At 41.2% G+C, this 16,822-nt stretch overlaps 1 protein-coding gene across 1 annotated transcript; it reads right to left on the minus strand.

Annotated features, from left to right (window-relative positions):
- Positions 1-14,090: 14,090 nt before the first annotated feature.
- On the minus strand, positions 14,091-15,438 carry LOC141607275 (uncharacterized). Its single transcript, XM_074426632.1, has 2 exons — positions 14,910-15,438; positions 14,091-14,443 (listed from the first exon to the last, which is right to left on the minus strand). Exons 1-2 carry the CDS (start codon positions 15,436-15,438, stop codon positions 14,091-14,093), a joined length of 882 nt encoding a protein of 293 aa, XP_074282733.1.
- Between the last annotated feature and the right edge of the window lie 1,384 nt (positions 15,439-16,822).

The following is a 16,822-nucleotide window of genomic DNA, read 5'->3' on the forward strand; positions in this document are numbered from 1 at the left end:
ATCAATTATCTAATATTTATTCATGTAATTCATGTTACAACATTGTAGCCATTGAGTTCCACTTATCCAATTTAACTTGCTATAACTTTTAAGTAACACTGACATCACCGAAGACTGCGCTAGCTGACCCCAAAAATGTATATTTGACTCGTGGCAACAATGATATTATCTTGTCATTACACAATCATACTCACACCACTTATATATATATATATATATATATATATATATATATGTATATATATATATATATATATATATATATATATATATATATATACACACACCGAATTGCACCACTTTGAACAATGTACAAGCATTCATGACGACCATGGCAATGTGACAAAGCATTCATATTTTGACATGTTATCCAAGTACATGCATACACATGACATGATCACACTTCATACTAGGACAGTTGGTTACGCTAAGCAACACCATGAGACACCCACGAGCTTGACATACAGATATTCAAAGAAATATGACGGTTCGAAAATATTAAACACAACAGTTCCTGCAACAGTAATATTCGGCCGCTTGTGGGTGACTACTCGGTCGAGTAAGCTCTACTCGATCGAGTAGTACCTATACTCGGTCGAGTTTTTACAAGCAGAGAGCCTTTCCTGGCAATTCGACACAATGCACCCATGAAGTCACCTGCAATCAAATTTAACTAGCACAATGCCAAGCATATCCAAGTCAAATAGGTCATCACACAGTATGCTAAATAAGTAACGGCCTTATGGCCGAGTACAATCATCCAAAAGTAAAAGACAAATCCGGAAGATAAATATCCAACACAATGAAACAAATCCAGGAAATACAACAAAATGATAAAAAGCCAGGACCCTCCTCCATGTTCTCGTCACCACCTGCACCAGAAGTACCTGCTCCCTGAAAACCTGCTGCTGAGTAGTCCCCTCCTAACTGGCTGCCGTAGTTGGCTCCCCACGGTCCCGCGAGGCAGCCAAACTCGGTCTCCTCCAGTGGTCTCCAAAAACTGGGGTCAACTCCGTAGCTGTGGAAGACTCCCGAGTCCACTCCAGGTCCTCTCCACCAAACAGGTTGTGCTAGCTGTGCCCCTATGCCCTGATTAAGGGCCCTCTCATGCATGTTGCGGAGCACTAAGGTGGTGGAGATCTGCTCAGTCAAATCCCTCACCTGCATCCTGGGGTCATGCACGGTGGGATAGGGCGAGTACTGGTGAGGGTAGAAGTCGGGGGCGGAGTAAGAGGGCTCAGTCACGATCGGGTCTGCCCTAAACTGTCTGACTCTACGACGCTCACAAGGTGGGGGAGGTGCCTGCTGTCCCTCCTGTGATAGGCTCAGGTAGGTTCAAGAGGAAGGTAGAATCAATCAGATAGGTTTGGGGCTCAGGTCTAGGTATAGCGCAAGGCTCCCACTCAGCTAAGTGGTCAACAACAGGGAGACGAGCAGGGTCTGGAAGCACCATCCACATAGATCCTCTCACTCTCCACGCATAAGACCCATCATCCATCTTCCTCAACCATCTATTCTGACGCCAATACTGAGCGTCCATGGTAGGAACGGTCTCAACATACTCATCCCCCTATGGAGGTGGGGCCTCAAAATCAGTCAGACGCTGAGCTAGGCGGGTCACTATGGCCCCGCAAGCAATGTGTCGGGTCGGGGACTGTGCGATGCGCTCGAGACTAGAGCACACTACCCCCGGAGCACTATAATAGAACGGCTTCTTTCGGTGCAGGTTGAGGTAAGACATAAGCAACATGACCTCATGAGAATTAAGCTTGCTCACGTCATCTCTCGCGTACAACAAACATGTTATCATCCTCAGAAACATACGAAGGGAAACATGCTGTACATCATTGATCAGCATAACACTGGCGCTAGGGGCGGGTCGGCCGGTCAGATACGGAAGGTAGAGGGGTGCACCACTATTCTTGGCCACGTCACTAAGGTATCCCATCCCCTCAGCCTCTAAACCCAAATGATCCGCAAACTCATCCAAAGTCAGCTCGTAATCCTTGTTCATGAGGCGAAAGTAGACAGTCTTCCCCTTTGCGTCATAAACGTAAGAGCTCAAAAACTCTAAAGTCAGGTGGGGATAGGACTTCTTCCTCAAATGGTACAACCCTTCCATCCCCAAAATCTTACAGATATGAAATATGTCTCCCTTAACTCCCAAGGTCTCTAGAATATCGGGATTTATACAACGGATGGGGCGAAAAAGGGCGACTCATAAGAGCTACGAAAGCTTTGCGTTGCTTAAAGTCGGAGAAAATTACCGATGGATATGCCTCCACCGGTGGAACCACGGGTCACTGCTAGACTGACCCGTCTCGAGTTGAACATTAGGACGAGTCCTCTTGTTTGTTAAACCTATGGTTTTCACCATACAATTTTGAGACGAACTTTTAAGATAAATTTTCTCATCAAAACACCAAATACTTTACTCAAAACATCATTACCAACATCAAGAAGCTTGAAACAGTATGATAATCAAACAAAAGATAAAGTATTTCGATTTTAGCAAACCCTAAAACTTAAAAATCCAATTTAAACCATGAAATTGCTCTAGTAACGGTATAATCGAGGTTTATATACAATTAAATTCAAGGAATAACAAGAAGAAGGCTTGATTTCAGTTACTCATGATGGAAATTCGAAATATAGGCAAAATCATACCATAACTTTGATGATAAAAGAGGAAATTGAGTAAAAACCTTACCTTGAAGAGATTTTTGGCAAGCAAGGACAATTAACCACCAAGAAATCACTTAAGAGCTTGAGAGATAGAAAGTATGGAGTTTTAGAGATAAGAAGGAGAAGAAGTGGGATGCGGAAATAAGAAAAGAAGGAGCGAAAATAGGGTTTTTGTATAACCCGGATGAGTCCTGATAAAGCAGTACTCGGTCGAGTTCTGGGTATACTCGGCCGAGTGTCGACTACTCGGTCGAGTATTCTAAATACTCGGTCGAATTTTCAAGAACAGTAGCGATTTTAATTTCCACAAAATGAGCACTCGGTCGAGCACCATCATACTCGGCCGAGTGTGGCCTACTCGGTCGAGTACGCTTTTCTACTCAATCGAGTGTCCAAAAAGCAGGAACGAAATTTCGAATTTTAATGCACCTGCAAAATAAGTAGCATAGTTCGGAGTTCCGTGCAATCGGCTCGTCACTGTTAGAGCTTATTTCTACCACATAAACACGCATCAACAAGAATTTTGCACATCCATTACCAATTCAATCATTATTCCACCTGTATTCCATACTTCATTATTGTGACAATTACCACATAACCGTACGCATATATCAATTGGTTGTCTCACCTGCAAAGATTAACCTATACTACCACAACTCTACACATTCCACAATTCATCTTCTGTTCCCATTGAGCTAATCATTCATATCATTTCAGCAATCCATTCATCAATCCAAGACTTCTCCACTACCATTGACTTTATATACTAGACTCACATTGATGCACATAACTCTATCCACGGATGCACGCAACAACAATCGTTATGCAACGACTCTTACTAGCTACCCTTATTCTCGTGACTGGCTTAAGTGCGATGAGGCCATGATTTTGAAATGAGGGCACCTTCTCACCCAAAATCTAGCATTGGATTGAGCTCCCAACGCACATACACCAGGTTCATTTTAGTTTGACACCCTATATTCATTAGATTCATTGGTCAGGTTCCAAAATCGTCGGCTCTGATACCACTTTGTAACACCCCCGTACACCATGATGCCTTACCAAGGACCGTCCCAGTATATGAAGTTGTTACCATCTCGGTTACCCGAGGTAGTAGATCAAATAGACAATAAAGAACATTATTAATACATTACCGTACTCTTTACAACTCGATACAAATCTAATTACATGTGATGATAGAGACTACTATAACTCGTGACGCTGCACTTCTAAACCGGCAGAGTGATGACTCGATCCCTCCCAGCCCAGCAGCTACAAACCAACAGTACCTGCTCAGCCAGCAGCTTACCATCCCCGAATGGATCACAGCAGATACCACAAACAACAACACGGGGTCAGTACTGTCTAATCAATAAAAGCCAAACAAACAATGTAACCGACTGATCACCCTCCATAGTAACTGACTGCACACCGAAGTGTGTAGCCTTGCCGTATTACCCATCGCAACAGGTAATCCACTCCGCCGGTGGGGGACCGCAGTCCATCCCCACCAAGTCCAGCTCATCAACGAGCGACTATCAATCCCTGTCCCTTAATGTGCACATCCCCTCCCGTGACGAGTTCCACGGAGGGCGAAGTAGGGTGTGAAGCCACTCCCGCAAGTGACTCCACCACAATCATACACACCACAGCATCACAGCTGACACAACCCCACAACCGTCACAACACAATCACATCACCACAACACCCATACTCCAATGATCAGCAGATAACACAATTACACAACAAACACAATCTTAATCAATCAACAGTAACTGAGTAGGGGAAACCCTACCTCATTGCCAAATATGACAAGCATCCACATACAACCAAGCAAGACTCCAACATGCATCCTACAACGATAGCTATCCCCTATTATACAACTATCCTCAATAATCTACTAAAAGAGACACAAGGCAGAGACTTACCTAATAACGCGAATCAACGATGACACGGACGACGACCACGCACGCAACCTTCCCAAGAGAATCCCGTCTTTCTATATACATGAGAGTGTATGGAGGTATGGGTGATAGGAGAGAGTGGTAGGCTAGGGTTAGAGAAAGAGAAACTGTAGAGAAAATGGGAAAATGAAATGAATCTCGCGAACTTGCGTTTTATATTAACGCGTCAACAGCAGCCATACTCGGTCGAGTATTGGCGTACTCGGCCGAGTAGGCTCTACTCGGTCGAGTATAGATGATACTCGGTCGAGTATAGATGATACTCGGTCGAGTAGCCTCTGCTAGGTTGAGTAACCAATCCTATAAAGTTCATGTTCCAATCTTAGTCCCTCACCCATTCCTCCCTAAGGTCTTTCTTGGTCAATAGGATCGGTCAACAGAGTCCTTAAATATCCTGGTATTACAGTAGCTAACTAGTGTACCTAATGGCTAATGCAGAGTGCAAAAATTTAAACAAAAGCAAATAATCCGAACAAAGAATTCTTGGGAGTTCATGGTATCATCAATATTTATAAACCACTAGTTCAAAATTCTCAATGGTCTTCCGCCCGAGTAAAGCTTTTAAATGGAGCCGAGAGTATCGAAGCTGGATAGATGGTTAGATTCATAGCTTAATCTTTACTTTATCATATAAATAAAATAACGATTTATAAATTTATAAACTTGGTTTACTTCCCTTTGTCATACAAATTAATCCCAACAAGTTTAAGGATTATGAAGTTCATCTTATGGAAGCTTTAGTGTAAGAATATCAATTTCATTAGTATATAGTCTTAAACGTCAAACAAATCTTTTCATTATTATTTTATTTTAATTTTTATATTGATTCATTTATATACAGGAGGGAAAACGTGCATGAATATGGATTGCTCAGGTTTTGTACAAGTGTCGACTAATATACCATTAGGCGTAACTACGAGTAAATATTCAGTAATCGGAGGAGACCAAGTAGGATGTAGAATATCAATTAACAAGGTATAAATTTACTTTACTTTTTAAAGTCTCATATATGAACTCAAATTTATTAAACATTTTTGTAAATTAAATAAAAACTTAATAAGTGTATTTATTGTGTTTAGTAGATGGTTTTCTAGAGATATTATTGTAAAATCAGATGATCTTAATACTTAAGTAACCAATTGAATTAACTAGTACTAGCCACCATTATTTTTCCGTGAGAAAGACATAACTATAATTTTAATTCTTAATTCAATCCTGCTTATATAAGCACGTTTTCAAAACCATTTTATACTAATTTTGTTTGTTCTGATCATTTATTTAACTTTGATTCATCGTGTGTTATAAGATAATAAATAAATAAAAATAAAACACATAAGAAAGATAAATAATTGATTGAGATAGAACAACTGTGAGACATTGCCTATTTGTAATTTGATTTACTTGATCGTAGAATCAAGATGATGGAAATTGGTGGCTAACAGTATACACCGAGAAAGTTGGATATTGGCCAAAAAACTTTTTCACTATTCACAACGTTAAAAGATGTTGCTAATCAAGTAGAAGTTGGAGGAGAGATAAATAATCCAGGCATGATAAATCCCCGACAGCAATGAGAAACGAAAGGCAAGCCACCGACGACACTAGTCTTTCATCAAGTATTTACCAAGTGACAGTACTCGATGAAAGATTTAACAGTATAAATCCTCCTGACACCGAATCATTTGAAGATTATAATTTACTTTATACAATGTTAGATTATTACAAACATGATATTGAACTGGGACACACTATATTCTACGGGGGTCCAGTTTGGGCTGGACGCCGATAGAATATAATGCTCTTCTAATTAGTTGAGCTTGAACTTCTTGGTTCCTTGATAATAAAACTGTAGTCGATTTTGCAACATGATCATAATATAAATTACATTTTTCCATATTTTAATTCGGGTTAATACTTTATGTGAACTGGTTACCCTTTTGAATTTTGACTAAGCTGGATCTTCATTTACTATATACTATATTTTAGTTATTTTTGTCAATCAAATTAAATATTGACCATTTTTTTTGTACAATCAATTCTCCAATTGACAAATTGTGTTCCGTATTAATATAGACCTCGTGTAATGCATAAGCGATATCTATTGAATTTAACTTTTTAGTGTGCCATTTATAGGTATTAAATTTAAAGTTCATTAATTTTTCGCGTCTCATTCTTGTATTTTAACTCGAAAAAAAGTATTGAAACTTCAAAATTAATTTAAAAAATTAAGTAGTTAATGAAATATGTATTTTAATGAAACTAACTTTTAAACGAATCTAATGTTGTTATTTTATTAATTCTTTCTAACAGCACTTTACAACTTTTTATCATATAAGGTCAATTATTTTTCTTTCATAAATCTAGAGACAAATTTTCTGTACCATAATGCAAGCATTTGGCCTACGTGTAGATTGTGAGATTTTGAATTCTCTAAATATTTCAATATAAGAATAGAGTCATTTGCAGTCAAACTTAACTATATAGTATGCTGCAAAACTTAGCTCACTTAAAGCAGAGATACTGCACTCAAAGTTGTAGTGTTTTAGACCAAAAAATTTAGAGGTTTTCTTACTCTCGTAGTAGGTAGATTACTGCGAAAATGCTTTTATTGATTAACCTTTTTGGGGTTTCTAATTCAGGTTACATGGGCTTGTTTGGTTGTCAGAATAAAAATGGATGAATTTGAAAATCTCATGATTTGGAAAAATAAGACATGTTTGGTTAATCTAAATCATGTGATTTTTTCCCCATGAATTGACTCCCTCATAATGGAGGAGTTCGATTACCTAACCCCCTGTCCTCTAAGTAATTGGAAACTCCTGTGTCAATCGAACTCCCAGCATATGCCAACTAAACGAGTTTTGGGCAATTCACATGAATTTTCCAATTTATGTGTTTTGTTAATTCATGAAAATTAATTTTCGTATGACAACCAAACGATGCTTAGTACGCAACGTTAATTTTTGAGGCAAGCCAAAGTTTGTTGAGGAAGACCAAGTCAAGCGGAATAATAGGGAATGTTCCCTATTTTTCAGCTAACAACTCCAACAGTAAAGAGAAACGTTGAGGTTGCATCCAACGTTAATAGTATCCAGAAAAATACGCCCTGCTTCTCAGAAGGCTGCAGCTGGTCCTGATCCAACAGAAACCCACGAAGAAGAGGTGGTTGAGGTTGATCCTCCTGCTCGTGCTATAGCTTTCAAGTACCAAGATTCTATTTTTTTTGCTCTCCGGTCACTTGAGTCTTCTTTTTCTGAAGAGAACCTGTTGAAAACAAATTATGACGAGATTTTGACGGAGAAAAAATTGATCCCTGATTCAGCCGAGGTTTGGATCCCTGAATCTTGTCCTGTCAGGGCCAATTGGACGTCACTAGGCTGGTTCTGCATCTATGAATGGGCTTTCAAGGCTGGTTGTAAGTTGCACTTTACTCCTCTGATGATTGATACTATTCGGGCCATGGAAGTATCTCCCTTCCGATTATGCCAATGGTTTGGAAGCTTGTCCATTTCATTGAGAATTTATGTACTAAGCATAAACTTATAATTACTGTCAATGATATCAAGGCAGTGTATCATCTGAAAAATCATTCTACTGGTCGTTTTAATTTAAGAATTAGGTCTAAGATGTCTCCATTAATCACCAACCTGGATTCGGGAGATGATAAAGGCTGGGCGAAGACTTACCTCTTTGTCCGGACTGAGAGTCTGGGGTCTGGCTTGGACTATTTAAGATATCCTCCTTTGGAGAGTGGTAAGTTTCCTGTACTTCCTGGTCTATACATATTTTAAGCTACACATATTTGAAGTATTTAAATTTTACCTGAATGCTTTTGGGATGTTTGCAGCACCTGACTGGAATTTTGATCCTGTTGATGAGGAGTCTGTTGCGAGGATATAGGCTTTCCTGGCTCTTCCCGAGGAAGAGAGAACTTGGCCTGGTAGTTTGGGTAGATATTTGCTGCCCCGGTATATGAGGCCTAAGCTAAGTGTAATTAAGGCGCCCAAAGGCAAGCTTACCTCTCCTGCTCTTTCCTGTACGTCTTCTTTGTATTCTTATGCTGATTGTTTTGTTCCTACTATTTGTTTCCTGTTGTTTATGTGTGTCTCTTTTTGTCTAATCAGTATATAGATCTTCTGCTAGACTGGCTAGCTTTAGCGCTGCTGACTTGAAGGCTGGGGTTGCTAAAATTTCTGAGCAATCTAGGAGCCAGGAGGCTACTGGTAGTGAGAGTGATAAGACTCTCAACATTCTAGTCTGTGATGCTCAAGTTTATAAGGAACCACCCCAACTTGTGTCTCTTGAAGTCGTCCAGGCGTCCAAGAGGAGAAAAGAGGCTGTTATTGCTGAAGAAGTGGAATAAGAGGGGGAGCCTATTCAGGCCTAGCCGATTAGGAGCGTTAGGGGAGTGCCTGCCCAGTTTGGTGATAAGGAAGCTGCTCGTGCACAGATAAATGATTTTTCTGCTAATATGAGCGGCCAACTATTATCTGATGATGTTGTTGAGTCTTCTACCAAGGTTGTGGCTCTCCTGTCCTCTCTTATGGCGAACGTTGCTGCTCTTACTTCTTAGGCCAAAGAGGTTGGTTGTAAAGGGTTTATATATTTTTTTTATATTGCCTTTTGCCTTAGGTTTGGTTAATAAGTTTCACTTTTCCCTCTTCATGGTTTAGATGCTGGGTTGATTACTGCTAGCCAGCTTAAGGATGCCCGGGCCAAGATTGGCAGCTTGGAGGAGAAGTTGGACAGGGTTAATCACGAGTTGCATTTGTCCAGGGGTAACGAGTCAGTACTTCAGTCCCAGCTAGGATCAGCCAGGGAAGCATCTAGGGCTGCTCAGGCTTGTGAGGTGGCAGCAAAAAATGCTGAGAGGGCGGCCAGGAAAGAGCTCGAAGCTGTAAAAGGGGAGCTTGAAGCTGTTAGAAGAGAGTTGGTTGCTGAGGAGCAGGCTATGCAGGATCAGCTGAAGAAAAATAAAGATCTTGGCGCTGAAAAGGAGTTGGTGGAGGCACGACTTGCTGATGCTGCCCAATATTTCATTGGTAAAGGTCGGGTTGATGCTATGACGGATCCTAAGTCTGACAGGGCTAAGTGGCATCCGGATCGGGATGAGACAGCTTTGGATACCCAATATCCTGACTTGGCCAACCTAGGGCATGAAGAAGAAGTGGATTATCCTCCTTCTAAGGAGAAGTCTGCTGATCAGGAAATGGTGGAAGGCTGTGGATCGGTTTCTGATTCGAAACCCGTTTAGATTTCTGTTTTTGGTTTGACCAATCCAGGGGGGATGTCCCTGGAATGAATATTTATTTCTTTTGAATATTTTGGTAAGTAGGTCCCATCCAGGGGAGAAGTCCCTGGATTGAATATTTTGGTGGTTGGTCAGCTACGTTTGGTTGACCTTTAAATAATCAGTCTTTGGTAATTTTCTGGTGTATGTGTTTTGTGTTTCGTGTTTTTTGGGATGTGACTGGATAAAGTGTACTCGTAGTGTTAGGCGCGTACTGGATCGGGCCAGTTAACTGACTGGATCAAGCCAGGTTCCTTGCACTGGATTTGGCCAGGCTTTTATGCTGGATTTGACCAGGCTTTTATGTTATGGGTGGGGTTTTTGCCTGTCTGGAGGGCTTACGACCTATGTCTGTCTAGAGGGCTTATGACCCATTTATGACAAACAAATTAGAGGGAGTATTCCCGAGTCTGTTTATTCGAACTGAGCTCATTATTTTAAGGCCTAGTTTGCAACTGAAAGTTGGGTGTTTTTTGCATATGAATAATGTATATGCTAGTGGAGTGGCCCTCAATCTTGAGAATTTGTTTAAGTAAAGTGTGAACTAGATGAATGCACTGTGTAAGTAAACAAATATTCAAGATTCTATTTGGTAAAAGAAAAAAATGAGAATATTAACAAATAATCAGGCGTATAATAAGAAGAAACATGTAGGATATTTATTTATATAATGTCTAGTATTATATATGTAATTGCATATCAGGCCAGGCAAAAAGGTAAAGTAAAGGTTTTTACCTGGGCTGAGGAGTGCATTTTATATGTGAAATAATTTTAAGTGTGCAACATTCCAGGCCCTAGGGATCATCTCGCCATCCAGGGTTTGTAGCCTGTAAGCGCCCTGACCGACGATTGAGTCGATCAGGTAGGGACCTTCCCAGGTTGGAGCCAGTTTGCCTGCGTTTTTCTCTTTAGTATTTTGAAAAACTTTTCTGAGAACAAGATCTCCTATTCTGAATACTCTGGCCTTAACAGTCTTGTTGTAACTTTTGGCCACTGTTTGCTGGTAGGCTTCCATTCTAATATTGGCTGTATCTCTTAATTCTTCTGTTAAGTCCAGACTATCCTCCATCAGGGGAGCGTTGTCAGTTATCGTGTTCAGGCTGCATCTGGCTGATGGGATATCAATCTCTGGTGGGATCACCGCTTCACATCCATAGGCCAGGGAGTAGGGGGTTTGGCCTGTGGATGTTTTAGGCGTAGTCCGGTCAGCCCAGAGGACCATGGGGAGTTCTTCAGCCCATCTGCCTTTTTAGCTTTTTCTTCAGGCAACTAATTATTACTTTGTTGCTGGATTCTGCCTGACCGTTGGCTTTTGGATAGCCTGGTGTGGATGTTACCAGGTTAATATTCCATTGTGCGCAGAAAGCCGTTGTTCTTTTTCCCGCGAACTGTGTGCCATTGTCACACACTATTTCTGAAGGTATGCCATATCTGCATATGATGTTGTGTTTGATGAATGATATGACATCCTTCTCTTTGACTTGCCTGTATGAATCTTCTTCTATCCATTTGGAGAAGTAGTCAGTCATTGCTAGCATGAAGACTTTCTGTCCAGGTGCTTGAGGTAATTTTCCTACTATATCCATGCCCCATTTTATGAACGGCCAGGGGGCGGAGATTGAATGTAGTTTCTCCGACGGCTGGAGGATGTATGGTCCATGAATTTGGTAGGCTTTGCATTTTGAACTGAATTCCAGGCAGTCGGCCCTCCGTGTAGGCCAAAAGTAGCCTGTTCTGAGTACTTTGCTTGCTAGGCTTCTGCCACCTTTATGATTGTCACAGTGTCCTTCGTGGATTTCTGATAGTATCTGTTCAGCTTCTTGTGGTTCCAGGCATCGGAGGTATGGTCATGCCTGCGATTTCTTAAAAAGCACATTGTTAATGATGGTGTATGAAGCAACTCTGATCCTGAGTGCTCTGGCATCTTGTTTGTTTAAGGGAAGGATCCCTTGTTGGAGCCAATCGTAATAGGGTTTTGTCCATGAGTTGGCAACATATATTGGAAAGGTTTCATCTTGTTTATTTATTGCAGGTTCCAATAAATGTATGTTGAGGATTTTATCAAAATCAAGGGGACGGAAATTGGATCCTAGGCCAGCTAGGGCATCGACCTGGGTATTCAAGTCCCTAGGTATTCGGTCAATGTTAAAATCACGAAATTTGCTTTTTAAATTTTGGACAACTTCTAAATAGAGCATCATTATTGAGTCCTTTGCGGTATAAACTCCATTTACCTGATTTGAAATGAGAAGGGAATCAGTACGTACCTTTAGATTTTGTACACCAAGGTCAATACATACCTTTAATCCAGCTATTAGGGCTTCATATTCAGCTTCATTATTGGTGGCTTCAAATGCACAACTTATAGCCTGTACTATCTTATCCCCCTGTGGCGATTTTAGTACCACGCCCAGGCCAGTACCCCTCATATTGGCTGCACCATCGACAAACAAGGTCCATTCTAGGTCTGTCTGGTCATTGGTTAGTCTGTTTACTTCTTTTATTAGGTTAGGTTCTAGGGCGGGACTGAAATCAGCCACAAAATCTGCTAGTGCTTGTGACTTAATTGCTGTCCTGGGTTCAAAGGTTATGTTGTAAGTGCTGAGCTGGGCTGACCATTTGCACATTCATCCGGACAGTTCTGGTTTTCTAAGTACAAACTTAATAGGAAGATTGGTCCTGACTATTATAGGATGTCTTTCAAAATAGGGTCTTAATTTAGTACAACTCATAATTAAAGCTAAAACATACTTTTCAAGTAGGCCATACCTCATCTCTGCATCTAGTAGACTTTTACTTACGTAATAGACAGGGTGTTGCTGTCCGTCCATTTCTTTGACCAGGACTGTGCTGACCGCAGTCTCAGTGACTGACAAGTATACCGTCAAGGGTTCATCTTTGACTGGTTTTGCCAGCAATGGTGGAGAAGATAGATACGCTTTCAGGTCTTCAAAGGCTGACTGGTGGTCAGAAGTCCATTAGAAGTCTTTATTTTTCCTGAGCAGGTTGTAAAATGATTTGCACCTTTCCGATGACCTTGAAATGAACCTGTTCAGGGCGGCTACTCTTCCTGTTAATTTTTGTATATCTTTGACCGTTTTTGGTGGTTCCAGCTCCAGGATAGCTTTAATTTGTTCGGGACTGGCTTCTATTCCTCTCTTTGTCACCATATAGCCCAAGAACTTGCCCGCTGAGACTCCAAAGTGGCACTTTTGTGGATTTAGTTTCATGTTGAATTTTTCCAGTATTTGGAATGCCACTTCCACGTCTTTGACGTGGTCTTCTGCTTTTTTTGATTTGACTACCATGTCATCAATGTAGACCTCCATGGTGTCTCCAATTTGGTCTTTGAACATCATGTTGACTAATCTTTGATAGGTTCCACCTGCATTTTTCAATCCAAAAGGCATGGCAGTATAGCAATATACTTCTCTTTCAGTAATGAAGGCTGTGCTTTTCTGATCCGGGGGATGCATATTTATTTAATTGAATCCACTTGAAGCATCCATGAATGTTAACATCTCGTGGCCTGTAGTGGCATCCACCATTGCATCAATATGCGGCAGGGGAAATGGGTCTTTTGGGCAGGCCTTGTTCAGGTCGGTGTAGTCCACGCAGACTCTCCATTTGCCATTCTTCTTTTGGAGAACTACTACATTGGCTAGCCAGTCGGGGTACATTACTTCCCTGATCATTCGCATGTCCAATAGCTTGTCAACTTCTTGATTGATGATTTCATTTCTTTCTCTGCAAAAATTTTCTTTTTCTTTTTTTTCTCATGCATGCTTAAATGATTTATCAATATTTAACTTATGGGTTATAATATCAGCATCTATACCAGTCATGTCAAAATGTGACCAAGCAAAACAAGACATCTTAGTTTTGAGAAAGCTGACCAGATTAGGCCTGACTGAGTCAGGTGCGTCGGATCCTACGAGTACTTTCCTGTCAGGATATTCTTGGTCCAAAGTGACCTCTCCTGTTTCCATCTGTGATTGGGCTATATACTCATTCCTGACAGGGGACTTTAGTTGCTATGCAAGGGACTTACCTGACTTTGAAGGTTTCAAAGCCTGAGTGTAACATTCCTGAGCTGCTTTTTGTTCTCCCCTGATGGTGGTTATCCCCCATTCAGTCGGTATCTTTACGCATTAGTGATATGGTGATGGGATGGCTTTGACGTTGTGGATCCATGGTCTGCCCAGGATTACGTTGTATGAGGATAGATAATTCATTACTCCGAATCTTTCATAGGAAGCTATTTCTACATAGGTTGGCAAGTTAATTTCTCCCAGAGTATTCTTTGTTTCTCCGCTGAATCCAACCAGGACGCTGGATTTCTTGTTGATTTTTTCTTCATCTATTTTCATGGCTTTAAGGACGTCCAGCATCACTAATTTGATTGAACTGCCTCCGTCTATCAGGATTCTTGACACCTTAGCTGTACCAATTTGCATGGTAATCACCAGGCTATCATGGTGTAGGTCTGGTACTCCCTGCAAGTCTGAGTCATCAAAGGTAACAGCGGGTAACAATTTAGATCTAGAAGGGGGGTTGAAGTTTAGACTCCCTGGCAATTCTTTTAGCGGCTGAGCTGGTTAAGCCACAGATTTCTGAGCCTCCGTTTATGAACTTGACTTCGTAGATGGGGGGAGGAGGAGGAGGATCCCTGCTGTTTCCTGGATCTCTCTTGCCTGTTCCTTTATCTTTGCCTCTGGGTTGTTGAATTAGATCTTTCAGATTGCCTTTCTTTAGGAGGTAAGCCACCTGTTTCCTGAGCTGAATGCACTCTTCTGTGGTATCTCCTATGCCCTGGGGAAAGTCACACCATCTTGATGGATCTTTCCTGGGGTTGTCAGATTTCTTGGGCCATCTAACTGTGTCTCCCAGGTTTTCCAGGCGTTTGATCAACCCTGCAGTATTTATAGAGAAGTTATATTCAGGAATAGTTGGTAAGTTAGAAAGGTTACCTTTGCATTCCTGTGCCACGTTGACTTCAGACCGTTCAGGTCTAGAATAAGGTGCTGATCCGGGGTTGTTTCCTTTTTGGTAGGAGCTTTTCCTGTTAGTGTGGCCATATCTTTGCTTTCCTCCGGACGAGTTTGTTCTGAAGTTGAGGTCTTCTTCCAGTCTGACATGCTCTAGGGCAATGGACTGAACAGTGGAAAAAGTTGGGCAGGCCTTCTTGGTTAAATCTACATAGATGTCACTGTCAAGCAGAACTCCTTGCCTGAAAGCTTCTACCGCTGTTTCTTCATCGCATCTGAGAATGGCCACCCTTTCTTTGACAAATCTGGCCAGGAATTCTTTGAGGGGCTCCTCAGGAAGCTGCTTTACTCTGAACAGGTTGCTAGGTCTCTTAGCCATGTCTCTGCTGCTTGCGAACTGTTGATTGAAGGCATTGACCAAGTCTGCGAAATTATTGATACTACTATTTGGGAGGTTGATGAACCACTGCAATGCTGCTCCAGTCAAGGTAGTGCCAAAGCCTTTACACATGCAAACTTGCCTGAGTTCACTGGGTATTGAGGCTGCTAACATTTTCTGTTTGAATATGGCAACGTGGTTTTGTGAATCAGAGGTCCCATCATAAGTTCTCATAGATGGAACTGTGAATTTCTTGGGGAGATCAATCTTTGCAATTTCATCTGCAAAGGGTGAGTCAACAAAGCTATCAATTTCCACTTCAGCTACAGGATCTGGCACTCCGGGTATATTCTCTATCTTGCTGTGGAGTTTCTGGATTTCCTGGAGCATGGCCATCATTATTGCTGTCTCAGTCTTGTTTGATTCATTGTCAGGGGTGATGCGTGGGCCAGAGGAGGCATCTTTCTCCGGGGTTCCAAAACTAGAGAAATATATCTGCTTGATGATAGATGTAAACGGGGTTCATGGTTCAAATCTGGTTTTGGAGCCTGAAGCCTGATTCTCCAATTTCTTTCTCAGGCTGGACTCTGATTCTTTGAGCCTGGTGATCTCGGCCTCTGCTTGGGCTGCTTTCTCTTGTATTGTTTCCAATTCCTTGATTTTAGCCAAGGCAACGACCAATTGTTGTTCTGGGGTAAGTTCCACCATTTTCTCGTGTAAATATTAAATGGAGGATGATAAAGATATATACTTTTTTCTAGGATTAGTGAACTAGATGCCCCACGGTGGGCGCCAATTGTTTTAGCAGGATTTTCCCTGGAAGGATCCAGCTTGATTATTAAGTAATGAGGGTATCTAGTTCTTTAAATTAGGAATAAAAGTATCAATAAATTATTGGAAGGAATCATGTGTAAATGATATTGTTTGTATTTCTTTGACAAGCTGAACAATAGTACGGTGTAAACAATTGAATACACAGGAAAAATAGGAGATAAATTGTATGTGAATGATGATTCCAAATTGTCCCCTTTACAAATGTTAGATCATGCTATTTATAATCTTCAAAAATTAACGCTGGATGCAACCTCAACGTTTCTCTTTACTGTTGGAGTTGTTAGCTGAAAAATAGGGAACATTCCCTATTATTCCGCTTGACTTGGTCTTCCTCAACAAACTTTGGCTTGCCTTCTCTTGCACGACCTGGTTCATGGGAATAAGGTATTCTTGAAGTTGGACTTGGTCTTCCATGAGAATAGGACGTGGGCTTTTGCTTTTATGTAACCGTTTTGTTGTTTGATAATTTAGTCCAACCTGCTTAAGAGTCCTTCCAGGCTATTCTATGCTTTCCTTTCTTACCATCAGGCCTTTCTTCCAAGGTTTGGTAGCTTGCTTACCCTGTAATATTCTTTACCTGCCAAACAGTAATTAGATTTGTCCGGACCTTGGTTGCCCCAGTCAGCGTAATTATGCCAGGCTAGACTAAGGTCAGTCCAGGCTAAATTGGGCTTAACACAAA

This window comes from Silene latifolia, chromosome 10 (genome assembly GCF_048544455.1).
Source record: "Silene latifolia isolate original U9 population chromosome 10, ASM4854445v1, whole genome shotgun sequence".
Lineage (NCBI taxonomy): Eukaryota > Viridiplantae > Streptophyta > Magnoliopsida > Caryophyllales > Caryophyllaceae > Silene > Silene latifolia.

Bases quoted from the DNA above. Each gene is read 5' to 3' on its own strand.
- LOC141607275 (XM_074426632.1), bottom strand. From the start codon at position 15,438: ATGTGTAAAGGCTTTGGCACTACCTTGACTGGAGCAGCATTGCAGTGG. The intron at 14,444-14,909 runs GTAACCTTTCTA...TTGATGACTCAG, and splicing joins CGTGGCACAGGAATGCAAAG to ACTTGCAGGGAGTACCAGAC.